Here is a 20,298-nt window from a genome sequence, read left to right on the forward strand (position 1 = left end):
TCACCCGGGACCTGTTTGCCTTGAGTAACCCCTCCAGTGGTAAGGTGGCAGCTCAAGTGATGTGAGTGGTGTGTAACAGCAAAACTGAAATTATAGTGACACTTCAGAGAAACGGCTCTTTCACAAAATTGGGAGGTTGGTTTCAGAAATTCAAACGGGAACTATAATTGGATGATCCAACCTCTGGAGTGTTATGTTTGTAGTCACAAAGTCATCTCCGCCCATCAGCATCCCCGTTCGACTTGCTTTTGATGAAACAGAACCCCATCACAACCACAAGTAATAATCCGTGAATGAGCAATGGCCACTGCCAAACCAAGCACATAAAAAAATCACGGGAATAAACTTTCTCCTGCGTGTTTACAAACCAGACCGAACAGAAGGTAAACTGAGGAAGACAAGGTCCAACCAATGAAAGAACATTAGGTGTAAAAATTGCCTTTTTGAAAGTTTCTTCCTCCTTCATACGGCTTATGTGTCATCAAATCCCGTGGTCTCTGCCTTATGGACGTAGTAGTTTTATAACTTGTAATTAAACGTGCAAAAAACTGATGGAACTTGAAATTGACCGTAAAAGATTTTACGTTTTATTTCAAAATTGAATTGACAGGCTTCACATTTAGTCATCCGAAAGTAAAAAAAAAGGCCAAGGTATTACAGGGATTTCTATTTTCTGTCTCCAGTTCCACCTAAAGGTCCAGGACTCTTTTCCAGCGTCGAGACAGACACGAATCCAAGGCTCCGCTTATCTTTGACTGAATTATCTACACATCTAGATTCGGTGACACCCCGAGCAATCTGCAGTCAATTTCACACCAAATGCGCTGTGTGCTCAGGGCTGAAAGGCAAAGTCCAATTCATTTTACCGGAGGTCACTACCTCAGGTTGTCAGTGCTGCACATTTATAGCGTCGTCCTTTTTTACTCTCTTGTCTCCCACATTTGACGGCTAAGCCTTTTTGTATCTACGGTCCCGCTTCATTAGGCTTTGGCAGGCTATCTTTAACAACCTGTCTCGTCTCTCTGCTTTCTGTAGCCTTAGCCGGAGTGAGCAAAGAGAGATATCAGCGTCGCAGTCAGATTGGCGATTGACGTCCCACGTGGAGACAGGCGAGACGGAGACATCGCTTGGAAAACCTCTCTGGCGCCCGTCCGCCTACTGGGCTGAGAGATTTCACATGTTAATACGGTTCATTATAACAAGCTCTAACTTTCTGTTCTGTCAGGAACTATTGTGTCCAAATGATGCATTCAAGTTCCTCCAGAGACGGCACGTTAAAGCCTTTATCACATTAACCTTCCTCCTGTGTTAGTTTTCTGGTAGCATCCCCGGTGTTAACGGGTCGGTTTTAGAATACACTAAAAATAAAAACTTAGATTCCAATTCTTTTTCTCATCTCTTGGTTACCTTGTTAGGCTTCCTTATCCATGAAAATATTGGGTTTAAAAATTTTTGTTGTGGTTCTCTGGGCCTTTTTATTGTTATTAGTATACTTCTCGATTTCAATAAAAATCAGAAAAATTAACCTCGAGAGAATAATATAAATAAATTAAGTATTGCAATGGAATGTTTCCCCTCTGCGCTGTTATCAGACATAATTCGTCATACGGGATTTCTCTTCTGAAATATTAAGACACCAAATTTACAAGTTAATGACGCATTCATACACACTCAGCGCGTAGTGTTAGCAAGCAATGGGATTTATTTAGGATATCTCGACAAAATAATTTCATTCAAGTCAGCAGATGCCCCCTTCTCAGGCCCCAGCATTAACATATCATCTAAGTATTGTTTTTTTTTTCAATATTTACTATACGTGTGAGCATAAAAGTAGCATAAAATCACCCCGTGCTTGGTCTAAATCTTATTGTTTTTACAGGTGCCATTTCACTTTTATTTTCCTCCACTATTGATCTGCATCCATGTTTAACCCTGTTAAAATCCACATACATGCTTTCACAGTGCTCTGTTGGCTTTCCATTTATATCAGCCTGCCCTTATGATATGCGTGTACAGCACGCTTGGCTTATGGATGTCAAGGGAACGTGATGAGAATACAGATAAATGTATTAAAACACGAGTACATGCATTGCTGTTCACCTTTATAACCTTCAGCTTGGAAAACATTTGATTTGATCATTCATCATTTTTAGGATGCAATTGTATTGGTAATTCCAAGCGATGGGCCGCATATAAATCACTGTTACGCGGAAAAAAAAAACATGACGAGTTTGTGAAAAATCACTCTTCATAGAATTTTTGGAATTACGAAAAGAGAACGTGAACTGTTTGAATGCTTCAGAACTTTTATTACCATAACAACAAGAACAATAATATTATCATGAATAATAATGATACTACTACTACTAATAATAGTAATAAGGACAATGTCATAACAATGTTATAACAATATCAACAAGTACATCTGTACAGAATGTGTAGTTCAAACACACAAAAAAAAAAAAAAAAAGTCTTGTGCATACATTGCTATGTTATGCATATTGTATGTTTCCTAGAGACAAACTCTCCAGCCTGGGAGTTTTTTTTCAAAGTCTGAGTTGAAACCAGAGAGTGACCTCTCTCTGGGCACAGGTGGATGGGACAGTATACTTGTAATAAAAAAGGGCCAGACCAGTGTTCCTAGGAAGACAGAATTTCTGCACTGATTGACTAAAGGAGAACATCACTTTCGTGGTTGGCTGCGTTATGTATTATGTATTATGTGTCCAGAAGCCACACCAGAGGTGGATGACTGACAGCAGCCGACAGAAATACCTAAAAAGAAAGAGTTTTGGGTTCTCATCAACATCCCATTTAAAACTTCTGCAAACTTGGTAAAGCTTGAACTGAACCTTACAAAAAAAAAAAAAAAAAAGCATCATCATGTAACTTCCTGTTTGTCCCAGAACTTTTTTCCATAATATATTGACCTGATGTGAGTGTCAATCACCAGCTGGTGTCAAGCATATTTTGCAACAACTTCCTGCCTGGAGCTCTCTGCCCAGTCCCAGTTCGGGCCATTATTGAACCGGTCATGACAGATAGGGCGAGAGCTCGACCAGTAGCCGGACAGAGTCGAGCCGCTTCCCCGCCGTCGCATTCTTCCCATCCGGTGGTTTTGTTAGTGTCTCACTGGCATGGTTTTCGTTGATGAGGCTGCACAGGCTGCAAATACCCTTTTTTCTTTCACTCAGTAAAGCCGACAACTAATCCAGGTAAGTTGTTTCATCGTTTCTATTTTTCCCGAGATGAATTTTGGCATTTATGTTTATTCCAAATTATCTGTCATCATCGCCATTCGCAATATTGCCATGGTGAGTATTTAAAATGTACTTTTTCGACCCTTCTGGTCTGAGCTAAATCATCTGAAAAAGTGCTTTCATCTGAATTCATGTCCATTGTCTGATTTTGCTGCAAGTGTTAATCAATTGTAGATGCTCCTCTAAATGCAGGCTCAGGAAACGGTTTTAGAAAATGGAAGTTTACGTTCATCGAACCTCTTTTCAGAAAACCTATTTGATTATTCAAACTGTTCTCTCACTTCATAAAACGAAATTTCTGTGCGACGCGAAATGAAGAGAAACGCAGCGACTGCAAACTAGAAAATGAGAATTTGGTTCGGATTTGGAGTGCTTTGCTTTGAATGTAGTGAGGAACTAATGAGCACAGCGTTTTCTGCTAATTGCAATCACTCTTCAGCTAACACACACACACACACACACACACACACACACACACTCACACAGACTCATTCACATCACGAGAACTGTAAACACCAAAAGTTCTTGTTAAAGAGATATAACATTCCTGCTACTGACAAACACACATCCCACAAATTCCTTATTGCCTGGACTAACAATTTCCTGCTGTTATATTAAGTAGTAAATACTTATTTTAAGAGGTAATTTTTTTTCTCCTCAGTAAATGACTGTACTTGCCACAAGCGCATTATCCCATGTGTACATGCGCATGTTTCTCTGTAAGTGTGAATTAGAGTGGGGTTTGGAGGCGGGAAACCTATCGATTGGCCCGTGAGGGAGGCCGCCTGCAGCTCCTGCTCCGGTTGCCCACTGGGTGTGAAGGACACTGATGTGACAGCGCTAATTACAGACAAAGAGAAACAGAGTTTCGGCTCTGCTGTGCTGCTGAAGTTGTCTCTCTCGCTGTCTCTCTTTTACGCCCAAATTAGACGGAGACGTTGAGGTGAGGAGATATTTTCAACAGGAAATGAAACACATGATCAAAAAAAAAAAAAAAAAAAAAAAGTACTTGTGCGGTGAGACTTCTCAGGGGATATGTCTTAATTGCAAAAATGAAGTGTGAGAATAATATATTTGCTTCTTGACGTCTTGGAATAATTCAGAATAATTGGTTTGTGAAAATGCATAATAGTTCGTTGCATTAAAATCTAGGGTCATTGCTTGATGTCTTTTTTTGTCCGGTGGGTTCCGGCACACTCAATTTCTGATGCTTTTCTTTTTATGAAAGTCAACATTTGGGTGACTTAACTTAAAGCAAGGGTATTCCTGAAGCTCTTGAAACATTGTTTTGACGCCACATGCTCAGGTGGAGAACTGTGAGAACTATTGTTAGGATAAATGTGTTGTGCAAGAAGATTGTTTCTCTGCACGTATAGTTCACTCACTGCTTTCATGATAAGATAAAATATGAAAAGGAAAAAGGACATAACATTTTTTTTATAAATAAAATATTGACATACAGGCTCTGATATTTGTTGTTATTCACACAGTTATGAATTATAAAGTAAGATGCTAAAAGACGAGTGTAGATCGTGTTTATTGCACAAGGGAAGTATCTATATTGTGGTGTGCTATTAATGTTGAACATTGCAAGCGAAGGTAGAGGCTGTCTTTTGATGTTTTCCGTGGGTCCATGAAGGACGGGAAATCTGTAACGTGAATGAGACCTGATTTGCCAGGCTTTGTATCAGCCCTTCCAAGTTCCCTAGCGAAACATTTAGGCAAATTCAAATGTGACGTTCCATCTAACCCACAGCTACTGTGCACCTTCCTGAGGATATCTGTTCTATATACTGTATCTATATAGTGCTGTTAACCTCCCTCAGTGGGAACAGGGTGGCCCTAAACATTGCTGGTGGCGTCCGATGTGTGAATTGGTGCCACGTGCAATAGGTTACCCGCATATTTATTTTAATTATGCACATTTCCATTGACTGGACCTCCCTTTTAATTATTTTCCCATTGATCTGCACAGTATGTCAACATGCAGGTCAATGAGCAACAGCCACCGCTCCTGCCGGTACAGGCCTTCATCCCACATGTGTGCTTACACACACACACACACACACACACATACACACACACACTCCCTGATATGATTCTATAACAAACATACACTTACATGCAATCATGATAATCCATCTGTCCATCCATTGTCTACTGCTTATCCTGCAGTCAGGGTCGCATGGACGCGGAAGCCTATCCTGCTGTCATATTGCAGAAGGCGCAGCTCGCCCCGGACCCGTCGCCAGTTGATCACAGGGCCACATATCCAGACAAACAACCATTCACTCACTCATTTGCACATGTGGGCACGTTTTCCAGTGTGTTCCAATTTACCTCATGTTTTTTGGACTATTTGAGAAAAACGAAGAACAAGATCATGTAACATTTCTAATAACAAATGCTGGATCAAAAAATTAGTAAAAATTGTAGTTTTGACGTGAAAAAGCACTTAGATATGTATTACAATGGCATACACATATTGGTAACTATGAACATGAAGAAATACAGTTTTTCACAGCTAAATCTTTATGCCACCTGAAACCATGGGTCAGAGGCTAATTTGGTGTAAGCTATTGATTTGTACAGAACATAACTACTTTTAATCAATATAGGCTACTGAAAGAGGAAAAATTGCCTGTCGACTAATTCGGACCACGTTATGCGCTTAATGTACGCCAGCGCATTCATGCTCCTAATCTGCATCTCAACCTCAAGTTCTTCAATGGTGACCAAGTTGACCAAGGGAAAAACCAAATTTGAGATTTAAGTGGAAGTCGATCAATTCATATTTTTGATCGACTTAGATCAAAATGTGATATTTTTTGTGGAAAGCGTTTCTTATTTTTTTAAATGTTTACCCTTTCTTTCATTTGCCTTGATCATATTAAGAGTGGAACTGCTGCCACTGAAGTGAGGTTGCGTCTGCTCATATGAACTGATATGCTGGGGCAACATTTAAATTAGCCTCTCTTCCTGATAATAATAACCTAGTCATATAGAAATGTATTCTCCTGCTTCGAAAACTCGAGGACATACTTGATATATGGTGCTGCACGACAGCCAAAACCAGGTGCAAGTTTGCTGCAATTACATTTTGCTTAATTCTACTTGTGACTCGTGAAGAACAGAAACAATTTACAACAGTTCACATGCATTGCATACTGCTCTGCTAAATAGAAAAGCAACCTAGCTCCCTTGTCATTCACCGGACACACGATGCAATGTGTACAGATGCTCTTCCTCTGTCTTATTTTATTTTATTTTTTTAAATACAAGAGCAATGGTACTTGACCCTCACCTACCCTCTCTCTTTGTCGCCAGGATGGATCATGGAGAGCGAGGGATGGGCGTCTCGCACCTTCGCTATGAGGAGGAGGAGGGTGAGTCCAAGTCTCGGCCTATGATGGCAACAATTTTGAGCAAATAGGAAGAGGATATCAGAGAAAGCAGAAGGGCGGTTGGAGAACTGACGTTCCCATTCTGGGAGCTGAATCCAGCCTGCCTGGGTGAAAACCAGGAATCCTAGGAAGACCAGGGGTTGGCAAACTACGGCCCGCGGGCCACATCTGGCCCATTGGTCTTTTTAATCCGGTCCGCCAAAGATTGGTACAGAATTCATACTTGATGTGAATTATTTAATGATTCAATCAATGGATATGGGAGCTCAAACAGGACATTATTTCATTTTTGGAGCTACTTGAGAATTTTCCTGAGCTAAATAATACAGATCGGCTTTGTGATTTAGCCTTTACTGTGGACATACCGACACACATGAATGAGCTGGACGTGAAGCTGGAAGGGAAAAACTGTTTTGTGCATGAAATGCAAGCAAACATCAGAGACTTCAAAACCAAGCTAGTTTTATTTTCAAAGCAAATGTCGACGAGTCTGATATGTACTGTCAACAAACTGTTTTTTTTTGTTTTGTTTTGTTTTTATATGTATCTTATCTTGTGGTGACCCAGCCCATCTGTCAAATTTTAAAAGTCAATGCGGCCCCTGGGCCAAAAGTTTGCCCACCCCTGCGCTGAGCATATGGGAGAAGATTATCATTAAGTATTATATTGTCATTAAACACAGCTTGGCACTTAATGTGGTGAGGAGAAACTTCAAATTAGCTTTACATAATGCTAGTTTGTGTGCTTCGGGTTAATGCTGCGTATTAATAAGCCATAATGAGCTGTTTAACATAAATCCTTTGGTTTGTTCCAAGGTTCAAAACACTCCAAGGTAGAAACACCCATGGGAACGTGCTCATATTCCACACTCTCAACTCTCTACTTTTGTTTTCTTTCATTACTCTCGAAATTACACGCTCACACATTCACACAATTCAAGATCTCAGATTTGCATTTTAAATGGCGTCAACTCAGTGCACGATCTTGTGATAATCTGTTTACTATCCAAATCGCCCCGCAGACCATCAGTCCATCTACATCGGTGTCCCAGTGCCTCGGGGGTATCGCCGCAAGCGCAGGAGAAGGCGTTCCAGTCGGGAGGCCGCCGACATGGACAGAGACAGACACTACGGCCAACACAGACACCACGACGACGACCAGTATAGGGACATAGACATGGAGGAGGGACTCATAGATTCAAACGAGCAAAGTCTGCAAGACATCAACCGCACAGGTAAACTCACGAAATCTTCAAAAGTCCTGCAAAATCTCCTCAGAAAGATCAGCAAAAATCACTCTAACCAAGAGTTGAACTTCATACCTAATAGCCTAAAAGCAAACAGTACATTCTTTTTTTTTTTTCTGTTTGGACACGTTTAGACACCATTTCAAAGAGGAATCACATAAAAGTCTTCATGCCGGATTCAAATTTAAATCAGATTTTTTTTATGGTTGCTCATAAAGCATGAATACTAATAACTGTTTCGTGCTAACATTTCCCTGAATTGGTTTAGTCCTGCTGAGGAGACGACTGGCAAGCAAAGACACAAATATGACATGGGAAAGACGTGCAAATGATATTTTCAACATCATTTGCATCAGACACAGAGGAACAGGAAAAACTGTTAAAAATAGGTATCGCTCAGGACAGATGCGTACAAAATCCGAAGCTTTGCCCTTTCAATGCTATCTGTTGTTTCGTTTTACTTTAGTTTATTTGCACATAAAAGGAGAGACCAACAAAAAAAACAATACCAACAAACAATACAAAAAGGGGGAGTTACAAATTTCAACACAAAAATGAAAAAAATGTATGCAGCCACATTAATTAATCTAACTGATGCACAGGAAGACTATAGTTAATTTTTTAATGAGTGTAGACGGGTGGAATTTAAAGCGATCTGGTAAATGATTCCAACAGAGAGGTACTTTGTGTCCAACTGAAAATCTGGAAAAAGTTGTTGTGGTATATGTCTTACAATATATTCAGAAGCTCTTACAGAATCGCGAAAATGACAACGGAATATCTGAATTCAATGTTATTAATACATTGTTCATTTAGGTATCTGATCAATCTATCAATGTTAATCTACAGGACTGTCTCAGGAAATTTGAATATTGTGATAAAGTTCTTTATCTTCTGCGATGATATTAAAAAAACAAAAATTACTTTTTCATGATATTCTAATATTTTGAGATAGGAATTTTTGAGTGTACTTAAGATGTAAGCCATAATCAGCAATATCAAAATAATGAACGCCTTGCAATATTTCAGTTGATTTGTAATGAATCCAGAATGTATGACATTTTCGTTTTTGTAATCTGAGACAGTCCTGTATATTCTTCTAGAGTTGTCTGCCCACCAGCTATTAGATACAAAGATCTTTCCACCTCTGTAGTGTAATTTTCTTTTTTAGATACATTATCATGAGGTGCTTTATGCAAATTGGGAGTGAGTACCACTAGAGCCCGGGCTCAAATACATTATTCTAATTCTAAAGTAGCACTACAGTATTCTTTCAAAATGTTACATATGTTCAAGGCTGTTTTTTAGACAACTATAATCAGAAGATATTATCTGCTAATTCAATAATTTCTCTTTCTTATCAGATGAACATATGTTGACAGTGTTTTTTTTTCCTTCCTTAATATTCTTTTTTTTCTCACCTACTTTTATTTTGCTTCAAAAAGCACTGGACCTGACCAATACCAAAAATTGGTGTTATATTTGGTATATTGATTGTGTATATAATAAAACACTGTTAGTTTATAGCGATGTAACAATGCAGTACATCGCTATGTAACGATACAATACATTACATTAAATTACATTACATTATATTACATTACAGTCTTTTGGCAGATGCTTTTATCCAAAGCGACTTACAACCACGATAACACCACATATGTCATCACAAAACCATCAATGTAAATTTCTAATTTCTCTCCCACTGTCACACATAATTTATGAGATGAGATGAGATGAGATGAGAACAACTTTATTTATCCCGAAGGAAATTGTTGTGCCAGAGTTTCAAGTAAAACATAACACTAATAGATAATAGTAGAAAGGAGGAAGAATAAGAAATACGATGAAATATAAATTGTCTTAACTGTTGACTGTTAACTACAAAGATTTGAAGATTCCCTGCGGCTGAGGGAAGAAATTTAATATTATTAATATTATTATTTATTTTTAAATAATTAAATAATTTTATTTATTATTATTTAATATTATTTTTGAAATCTAATATTATTATTTAATTTGATATTATTCTTAGAGATAGTTATATGGATATAGATAGATCCACCGGCTCACACAATGGCTGAGGGTGATACATTTAATTAGCACTTTTTATAAATGTTACATTTTCATTATCATGCCTTTTTCTAGGTATGAGACAATTCTACTCATTCAGAAAAAACAACACATTAACCAGAATCAACTGTCAATACAGGGCTTGGATATCATTGATCAGCGATAGCGTTAGAGGACAGCCCAGTGTGTAACTTCCATCCACCCACGTCTATATGTCACCGTGGGCAACCGACAGCTCATTACCCAACAGCACCATTCATGAAGTTGTCAAGCTTCCATACAAATAAAACATTGAAACGGATTTTACATGGAGGCAGATAATTGAATACCTATAGTCGTGTGATCTGGATGTTGGCTTCAATACGTCAATCAATACTACTGATGTGGAAAGGAAATACATGCTCTGAAAGAAAAAAAAAAAAACGGCAGCCTAAAATGACATGCTTATTGATTAATTAGTCAAAGGTGAAAGGTTGAGTTGGAAACATCCTGTCTGTGTGGCAAGTCTGTGGGTCTGCGTATCCTTTATTGAGAAAAAAAACCCTTGTTTTACCCTGTACAGCTTAAATATTGGATTCATTCTTTTCACCGCTGCACAAATATGTTAGAAACTAAAATACATGTATATATATACTGTATATACACATATATATAGACTTTTTTCATTTTAACTCAAACCATCATGTTTTAAACAAAGGCTACGATTACTCCTACGACAATCCTGATAACAGCAATAACTACTAAATAATAGTAACAAAATAATACTAATAATACTAATAATTATAATAATTGTTATTATTATAATTCTATTTATTGCTGTTGTTGTTGTTATATATATTAATGACAAATCCAACAACAACAACAATAGATTATATTGGATAAAATGAGATTACATTAGATTATTTTAAATTAGACCTTTATTTGTCCCGCTGTAGATACAGTAATTTTGTTGTGTTACAGAAACCCAGTGCAATGGGATTCATATCACAAAAGAAATCATGTACAAAAATAATCATAAGAAGTCTTAAGTGAAAAAAACAATGAATATCAAAGGAATAAGAAAATGGTATATATTTATATCATTATATTATAGATGGTATATGTTTAAAAATGTAAAGAGAATTGTGATGTGAAGTTTATACATGTATGTTATAGTGCAAATAGCAATAAGAATAAGAATAAGAATAAGAATAAGAATAAGAATAAGAATAAGAATAAGAATAAGAATAAGAATAAGAATAAGAATAAGAATAAGAATAAGAATAAGAATAAGAATAAGAATAAGAATAACCAACTTAACCAATAGAAAATTGAAATCACATCAATTTGCGGAGGGAACATGAGACTGTAAAGAGATGCAAAAATAATTACTATAATGTGTATTTCTTGTCATATGGTATTTTGAAACAGTTCTATCAATTCTGGAAGTCTCTTACAAAACTAATTGAACGATTTCTTTAAAAAACATCCTGCATCTCAACCAGTGTCTCCAGCGGCAGAGCGACTTCGTTACATCCTGAGTGAAGATGACGACTTGCCCACACCCACACTCTTCACTGAGATGGACACGTTGCAGAGAGAAGGAGATGAGTTGGAGTGGAAGGAGTCTGCTAGGTGGATGCACCCACACACACACACACACACACACACACACACACACACACACACACACACACGCGAGTGCACATGCACACACTCACACTTACATAGTGTGATAGTGGGATACTAATTACCCCGAAATGCAATGATACACAGAGATATACTCCGTGCATGTTCACATGTACACCTCACACACACATTAACTCTCACATTATCTCTCTCTCGTGGTGTCTCTTTTCCTGTTCTCTGACAGATGCTTCCACTAAATATTGAATTATAAACAATTATAATTCCATCACGTATATATGTTTGTTTTTTGTACTTTCATATCTTTGATTGTGTGAATTTGGTCAATAACCTGAATCAACTAACAAATGATCTCTCATATTAATTTTATAATTAGTAAATGAATTAATGAAGTGCGGCCCGGGGCCTGTTCCGATACCAGTTGCCGGTCGATCTCACGGCCACATATAGAGACATACAACCATTCATTCACACGTTTGGGCGATCAAGTTATTACTATCTTATTAAGCTCACGTGCAAACAATACATTCTGTCCATTTCAAGTCAATCGGTATTTTATTTCCACAATTTCTTGCACTGACAAAGGAAATAAAAAGAATTATGACAGTGCCAGCTACTTTTCTTTTATTCCATAAGTTCACCTTTCCCTTGTGGTGATGGGAATCTTTAGTAGACTGGATTGTAATTTCATGTTTGATTTTTAGTGATTTTGAAGATCGGGCGCATGTAGCTGGAGGGTGAAGTCGCGTAGCAGAAACTGGAATTAGAGTTTCTCAACTTCTTGATGCTTACGTTTTTGTTTGCTTCGCGTTTAATGTCCTTACAATCTTGGATCAGCTCGGTCTATATAGGACTAAGGAATAAGAATGGTCATGAAACAATTCTGAATGGGGAATTTTAGCATAATACCACTCGGATTTCACTGCAGACCTTGTTTTGGGGGAAAATATCGGGTAATCTGTAGTGGTAAATGTGAATTAAAAAAACAAACCTAGTTCGAACAACTTCAGAAGTACCTGTTAACCTTCTCTTTTTCATTACAGTTTTCCACACACCCGCAGACTCTGGCTTTCTGTAAAGGGTTAAAACTAGGAGAATGACAAAAATGGTGAATGAAGGATGTAACTGTATTGTAGATTTTCAAAGTAAAGTGAGAGATGAAAACATAAACACACGATAAAGTAAACAAATTGTCTCAATTAAATTATTCTAAGAACCAAAGTTAGTCACTATCATGTGTAAAATGATAGGTGTCACCAAGAAGTAATGTGAATTCCTGCAAACAGTAATTGAATTTAGATAACTAAAAAAAATGCAACTACACCAGAACGGTCCTCTTTTGCACTATTAAAAGTAAATCTGAAGATAAGATAAGATAAGATAAGATAAGATAAGATAAGATAAGATAAGATAAGATAAGATAAGATTTTTTCATAAGATTTTGTCATAGCAGTGCAACAATAGCAATATCAATAAATATAATTATAGATATAAATAAGAGACATTTAAAATATAACAAAATACACACACAAATAAATAGACAGTAAATAACAACAAGGGTTATAGTAGACAGCAGAGTGAAAAAAAAAGACAGCAAAGGTGATAATAGACAACCGAAACGACTACAAGGGTAAGAACAGAAACTGAGTGACAATAACAATGACAAAAAATAAACATGATGTGAATGGAGTGAAACCAACAAGGAAGAATAAAAAAAAAGAAAAAAAAGACAACAGAATCAGGACATGGCGTGTGAATGAGTGATCTAGTGAGTTGTATATAGTTGTATATACATATATATATATGGCAATATATGTTTTCTAAACACCACTTGTTATCAGACAATAGAAGTTTGCACTTCCAAGTGTCACCGCTGTCAATTACCTATTGCAGATTATTTAAGTCTTAATAAGGCAAACACATCCACACTTTTCTCTCCCCAATTTTCTACAGACTTGGTTTCTACAGACTTTTTTCTCTGCTTCCAGGTGGGTGAAGTTTGAGGAAAAGGTGGAGGAGGGTGGCGAGAGGTGGAGCAAACCGCACGTGTCCACGCTGTCCCTGCATAGCCTCTTTGAGCTCAGAACGTGTCTGCAGACCGGGACGGTTCTGCTGGACCTGGACGGTTATTCACTTCCTCAAATAGTTGGTGAGATGCTGAAGATTGAAATTTATTTTCATGAATTGTATTTCTAAAAGTATCCCAAAGTCCCAGATGGTGACTTCAAGAGGAAATGTGTGGAAAATATATCAACTACTGTATCTTAAACAAATGAGAAATTGTCTGATTTTGCTTTGAGTTAAATTGAGAATATCATGAGACTAAAATCAAAAATAAAAAAAATGATAAAAAACAATTTAATTTAAGTTTAAATTAATAGTTTTCTTGACTTGACTATCATTTCTACATTTCTTCAGTGTGTTGTATAATTTCCCCACTTTTTCTTCCGAATCTTTTTGATCATTTTAGTATTTTGGGCAGATTTATGAGCTTCTTATTATTATTTTCAGAAAAAGTATTTGGACAATTTTCAGTTGCATTCGTAGTTTTTTGCGTGTTTGTTTTCCCCCCAGCCACAACTGTTATCCGTTTTCACATAATTCTCTACACGCTCTGTTATCATTGCATTCATGTCAATGGACCATACTCTATTATAATAACTGTATGAATACTCTAAATATAACTTTACAGTAGGCAAGACTAAACTCTATATGCATTTCTTTGGCCACCGAGGGCGGTCTAATCCCCATTAAAAAATCCAAATCCATCCATCTATCCATCTTCTGCCACTTATCCTGCGCTCAGAATAGAATCATAGAATAAATGAAGTGATCACTATATATATATCTTTGGATAGATTTCAAGAATTGAAAGCAGATTAAATATATATTAAATATATAATATGGAAACCATCACACACGTCATAGAAATCCGCTAAGATCCTGCCAAAGGATCTTTGCGCTTTTCACTAATTCATGAAAATATAATAAACTGCGCCTAAAAGCGCAGCCCTCAGCTGAAATTGGACCACAACATTTTGACATGTGTTTTTTTTTTTCATATTTTGGTGGATATATTTTAGAGCAACTTGTGGACAGATCACTGCTAGTTAGCCCCACCCACTCATCCATCCCCAAAACACCAGACACTGCAGGATGATGTGATGAAGCAGGTACATTTTGTAAAGTTTATCAGAATTTGATTAATCTTTATTCAATAATGAAAGTGTGCATCCTAAATTTCACAACTTCATTAGTCTAATTCAATTTTCAGCTGGAGCATTTTCCATTCTGACTATGAACTGATATATGATACATATTTATAGTTTAACGTGGGCATATTGAGAGCAGCTAGCATCAAATCCTTTGTGTCTAATTATGAGGCTAATTCAACCATCTGATGCATCAAGCCAGCCTGAGCTACATCATTCTTGTATGATCACAGCTCAGATGTCTGAAAAAATCTCAATAGTTGAAGCTCAAGTCAATGAATCGCTTTAGCAATGAATAAGCAATTATTGCATGAGCAATAATTTATTTGGCTGCTGAAACGCTGCAATTTTGCAAACAGGTGGATGTGTTTTATCACACTATGAAAGTTATCGACTTGGGCAGGTAATGAAAAACTGCCTAAAGAATATTTATAATTGTTTATTATTTCTCATAAATGAATTATTGTGGGTTGAAGGTGTCGTATTCCGTGAAAATGTGTATATTGCCGCCAGCCCCTGACTGCTGGATCTGATTGGCCTCTTATTTGAACGCTCTCAGGACCTTGTTTTAATACCATTGAGATTTTTTCTTTAGCCAGCTTTGCTCGCAGGACAGTCTCATTTATGATCTTGTGCAATTATCAATAACAATACACTGCTCTGTCCTCAGGGAGACGGACCCCTGAGTTTCATGTAGCGGAGAAATCGGATGGCATTGTTTACAATGGACGTCACAGGGCTTTTCTGTTATGAAACGGAAACAAACAAATTTGACATTCATCGTCCGGCAGTATCAAAGGGTGCTTATATGCAAACAGCCTCGTTGCAAGTTCTGTGTAAATAGTTTGATCAAAAAGCGGGCTCTGTCGTGAATTAAATGAATAAACACGGGCCTGTGACTGAATAGTGAGCTGTCAAAGGGTGAACCTCGCCTCTCACCCAATGATGGCCGCCCCTGAGTGCAGGTTAAGTGATATGGAAAACCAATGAATTAATGAATGAGTATGAAATATGCACTTTGATTTCAGATGACATTATTGAGCGACAGATAGAGGAAGGAATGATCGCTCCTGAGCTCAGGGATAAGATCAGTTTTGTCCTGCTGAGGAAACATCGACACCAGACCAAGAAGCCCATCCACCGCTCGCTGGCCGACATCGGGAAATCAAGCTCCACCACGAGTGAGTGTTCCCGTTTAAAAAAAGGAAAAGAAGAATCGATATATTCCGCAGTAATTTCGCACGCAAGAGTGCAAAGTGTCACAGTTCATTTTCATGATTAATGGCACTAGATGGACAATATGTGTCTGACTGTCGCAGGAAATATCAAGATGAAGCAATTTCTCTCAAATTTCTCCATGTGTAATTGTGCATCCTCTAATGTGTGTGTTGTGAATATATTTTTGGCTCACTTGGAAAATGAATGAATACTCTCCATCTGTCAACAATGCCTCCGCCGCAGGGGAGGAATTAATATTTGATGAGTTAATTATTGCCTCTGCATTACTTCATGTCATCCTGTCACTGCACATGCTACCGAATGAGTCATAGAAGTCGGTCTGCGGCTATTTCCCCCCAACACCCCCTTTCTCCCGCCGCCAGGTCGGACTACGGGGCCGAGAGGTGCTCCTGGTCCGGGGCCAATGGCAAATTTTAATCGGTCCACGGAAGACCTGCGGATAAAACAACAGCAGCAGCCCGCCAGCTACGGACGCCTGCGTAAGTCCATTCGGAGTATATTCGGAGTATAAAACCGAACCGAGGAAGCGAGAAATACACACTCAAACTGTGTTAGGAAGGATCTTGTGTAATTTAGACCTTCCCTTTTCTAAACAGACACCAGATCAGTTTAAGCGGATTCATTTTTTTCTACACCGTGATTTTATTTTTGTCCTGCAAATAATGTACCCGAGCATACAGGGCTGTCTCAGAAAATTAGAATATTGTGATAAGGGTCTTTATCTTCTGTAATGTAATTAAAAAAAACAAAAATTACTTTTTCATGATATTCCAATATTTTGAGATAGGATTTTTGAGTTTTCTTAAGATGTAAGCCATAATCAGCAATATTAAAATAATAAAAGGCTTGCAGTATTTCAGTTGATTTGTAATGAACCCAGAATGTATGACATTTTTGTTTTTGTAATTACATTGCAGAAGATAAAGAACTTTATTACAATATTCTCATTTTCTGAGATAGTCCTGTACATGCAGCTTAAATCTGATAAGACAGATTCCCCCATGATGCTCATGGGGGAATACATGTGATGTAAAAGAGTACGGCCCAGAGATGCTTTATATGTAAACTGTCATGAGACACTTGTGATTTAGCGCCACGTGAATAAAATCTGACTTGACTTGACATTAATTCACCAACTGATGACCCTTTTGTCCTTTTCTTACCCCTATTCTCCCCTGCAGTCTGTCCTTGATTCGCAGTTAGTAGTTGGCTGATAACCGATGTTGGGGGGTGGAGGGGGGGGTGAACCCCAGAAGCTGTCCTATCTGAATCCTCCATTGCTCTTGCTTCATGTTCAGAGCTTTCTGATGCTGATTTATTTTATTGCAATTGTTTCAAGTCGAATGCAGAGCTCTGACTACATCTTTTAAAGTGTCCAAAAGATGTTTGCAAGGGGCTTTAGATGTCTAGGTCATCATTTCACTGTTAGATGATGACAAAAAAAAAGCGCGCGAGTAAGGATGTCGCTCTCTAAAGAGACCACGGGTGAAAAAAATGACCTCTTTGAGGACGACGAACATTAGCAAATCAATAGCGATTTTCTCCTTTTCACTGTCGTCCACGACCTTGTTTGATATCTACAAGCTGATCGGCTCAAATATGAATGCATCTTCCAACAATTGGGATCAGATATCTGGATCTGAGCGGTTGTTAACTGCCTCAGATAGTTGGTTAGATGTCCAAGATCGGATTGTCTTGTTTGTCCCAGGTGGGAGTGACAAGAGGAAATATGGTGAAATAATCAATTCTAACTGTCCCCTAAACATATCGGTTTGATTTTGCTTTGAAATAAATTGGAAAAAAAAGTCTTCAAAATCCATATTGAAGTATCACGAGTTAGACTTTGCAATATGATTTAAAAATGGTTTACTTGAGCTGTTTTTTTAAACTATTATTTCTACATGTCTTCAGTGTTTTAGTATAATTTCTCCACGCTTTGTTTTCTTTTTAAAATTTTTGATCACTACTTGCTTAGTGATACTTGCTTGTTTATGGGTGATTTATGAGCATCTCATTTTTTATCTTCTGAAAAGATTTTCAGACAATTTTCAGTTGAAATGATGACCCTTAGAGGTGAAAGACAGTAAATCAGACATGATTTTCTTAGTCTTACTTTCATCATTGACCTGGTTTGATATCAATCGAGCTGCTTGGGTCAAATATAAATGCTTCTTTCAACAACTTTTATAAAATAACTAGAATTAAGACCTTGCACCCCCACACGATTGTTGTCAAATACTCATGTTGATTAATTTTTGTGCCTTTTGTGTTATTTTTGTGCCTTTTCTTCTGTTCCTTGCTGTTTATATGATTCTGTTAGTTCATTGGCACAGCATTCCTTATATCTATAATGCCATTTTTTATATTTCAAGTGTTTTAGTATGTTAGTTTTACATATACAATATAATTTATGTAGCTTGTAATTAAAGTGATAATAACTACTACTGTTGCCCTGCAGGCCATGCCCAGAGTCGGAGTATGAATGATATTGCAGATACGCCCAGCACAGATCAGGCAAGTCAAATTATCTTTTTTTTATTCCCTATACAAACGAGGAAGAAAGAGAAGGAGAGAGCAGAGAACCCATCCTCTGCAGGGACATGTAGCTCCGACATGCATGTTTGTTCTCCGCTTTGCCAACCTCCATTATTTGCAAGATAACCCGTCTCCGTGAGGTCACCGAATCAGTGCGGCGCAGGGGCCGAGATGAGGGTTGCCACTCTTTTGTTATTGCCAGAAGAGGCGAGAGACAGCGAGCCTGCCAGTGGCAAAGGTTGTGCGCAAATGCATAACTCACTCATTTATGGGTCTGATGGAATAATGCGTCGCGACCTCACTGGCACGTGCGCAGACAGAATGCGCTGACGTGCTGCTGTGTTTTTGGGTTGTTCACTTTTATTGCAATCATTCAAGAGGTAATGAAAGAAGAGTTCGCTTGAATTAAGTGATGCAATATTTAAGCGTTGTCATGGTAACTTAATGACTGGGGGAATGGAACCACCAGAGAAGTACGCTTGTTCAGACTGTGCTTACAGGCCTGCAGTTGGTCACATCTGAGAACAAATTTGTTTAGACCTCTGTGTGTGTGTGTGTGTGTGTGTGTGTGTGTGTGTGTGTGTGTGTGTGTGTGTGTGTGTGTGTGTGTGTGTGTGTGTTTGCCGCTCTCCGTCAATACTTTGCTGGCACAGAGAGAAACATGGATCTCACTGTGCTGTCCGCGTGTTCAGCCCTCACATGTCGCCACGGATTGGGGGCTGCACTTTATTGGCAAGGCTATTCTTATTGTTATTGAGTGTTATTGTGTGACCATCCAATTTCCAGCCACACCTTTGCATGCAATGAAAAAGAGGGGGCAGGTTGGGTCCTCATTCTTCTTTCAATTAGTATGACATTGCAGTTTAAGCAGGTCAGGAAATATAATGAAATTCAATTTTCCGCATTTTCCCCCGCACACTGATCAGTCATGTATTTTATTACATATTGTATCGTGTTCACCAGGAATTCAAGTAAAATAAGATCCGCTTAAATCTGATCTTCAAATGTTTAGATTTAAGGATCAAAATAAATATTTATTTAGCACAATACAGCTGTTTGCTCCAAGTGCTTGAGTGTTTATCTTAATACAATTTTGGTTAGTTTGGTTGTTTTTTTTTGCTAATGACCTTGTAATATTCTTATTAATTTTCTTGTGAGTTTTCCAGTCACTGCTCCTATCATTGCATTTTTTTTCATTCAAATAAATGATTTAATCCAAATTAAAAATAAAAGATAAAATCCCATGACCTATTAATATTCTTCAAAAATGCTGACAAAATAATTTGTTTGATTTTTCAGAAGTTTTCTGCTGATGTTGTTTTTCTGCTAGTGATATTCCTCCGGTAATTTAGAACGAAAATCCTTATTTTTCTTGCTATATTTTGCTATCTAACATGCTTCCGTTATATATCCACACTACAAATTTTACACTGATGTCTTACCAGTATGTTTCACATCTGCAGCTGAAAAATAAATTCATGAAGAAGATTCCCAGAGACGCAGAGGCCTCGAACGTCTTGGTGGGGGAGGTGGATTTCCTGAACAAGCCCTTTGTAGCTTTTGTGCGTCTATCCCAAGCTACAACTTTGGGGGGTCTGACTGAGGTCCCTGTACCCACCAGGTGAAATCATCTGCACACTTTCTCAAAGGCACTTCAAAACCACACACCAATCAACACCCCTCCCACTCATATTTGTCTCGTT

General features: G+C 37.8%; 1 protein-coding gene across 1 annotated transcript in view; it reads left to right on the forward strand.

Annotated features, from left to right (window-relative positions):
• Positions 1 to 3,051: 3,051 nt before the first annotated feature.
• slc4a5a (solute carrier family 4 member 5a) overlaps positions 3,052 to 20,298 on the forward strand; it is a 36,367-nt gene continuing 19,120 nt past the window's right edge. The window contains exons 1-9 of the mRNA XM_086169525.1: positions 3,052 to 3,215; positions 6,588 to 6,646; positions 7,686 to 7,898; positions 11,468 to 11,597; positions 13,598 to 13,758; positions 15,850 to 16,002; positions 16,423 to 16,539; positions 18,519 to 18,574; positions 20,059 to 20,216. Coding sequence (XP_086025651.1) covers positions 6,589 to 6,646; positions 7,686 to 7,898; positions 11,468 to 11,597; positions 13,598 to 13,758; positions 15,850 to 16,002; positions 16,423 to 16,539; positions 18,519 to 18,574; positions 20,059 to 20,216 — 1,046 coding nt within the window. The 5' untranslated portion in view covers positions 3,052 to 3,215; position 6,588. The remainder of the gene's footprint in view (positions 3,216 to 6,587; positions 6,647 to 7,685; positions 7,899 to 11,467; positions 11,598 to 13,597; positions 13,759 to 15,849; positions 16,003 to 16,422; positions 16,540 to 18,518; positions 18,575 to 20,058; positions 20,217 to 20,298) is intronic.

The sequence above is a fragment of the Fistularia commersonii genome, chromosome 22, assembly GCF_037954325.1.
Source record: "Fistularia commersonii isolate RoL2024-O1a breed Wild chromosome 22, RoL_Fcom_v1.0, whole genome shotgun sequence".
Taxonomy (NCBI): domain Eukaryota; kingdom Metazoa; phylum Chordata; class Actinopteri; order Syngnathiformes; family Fistulariidae; genus Fistularia; species Fistularia commersonii.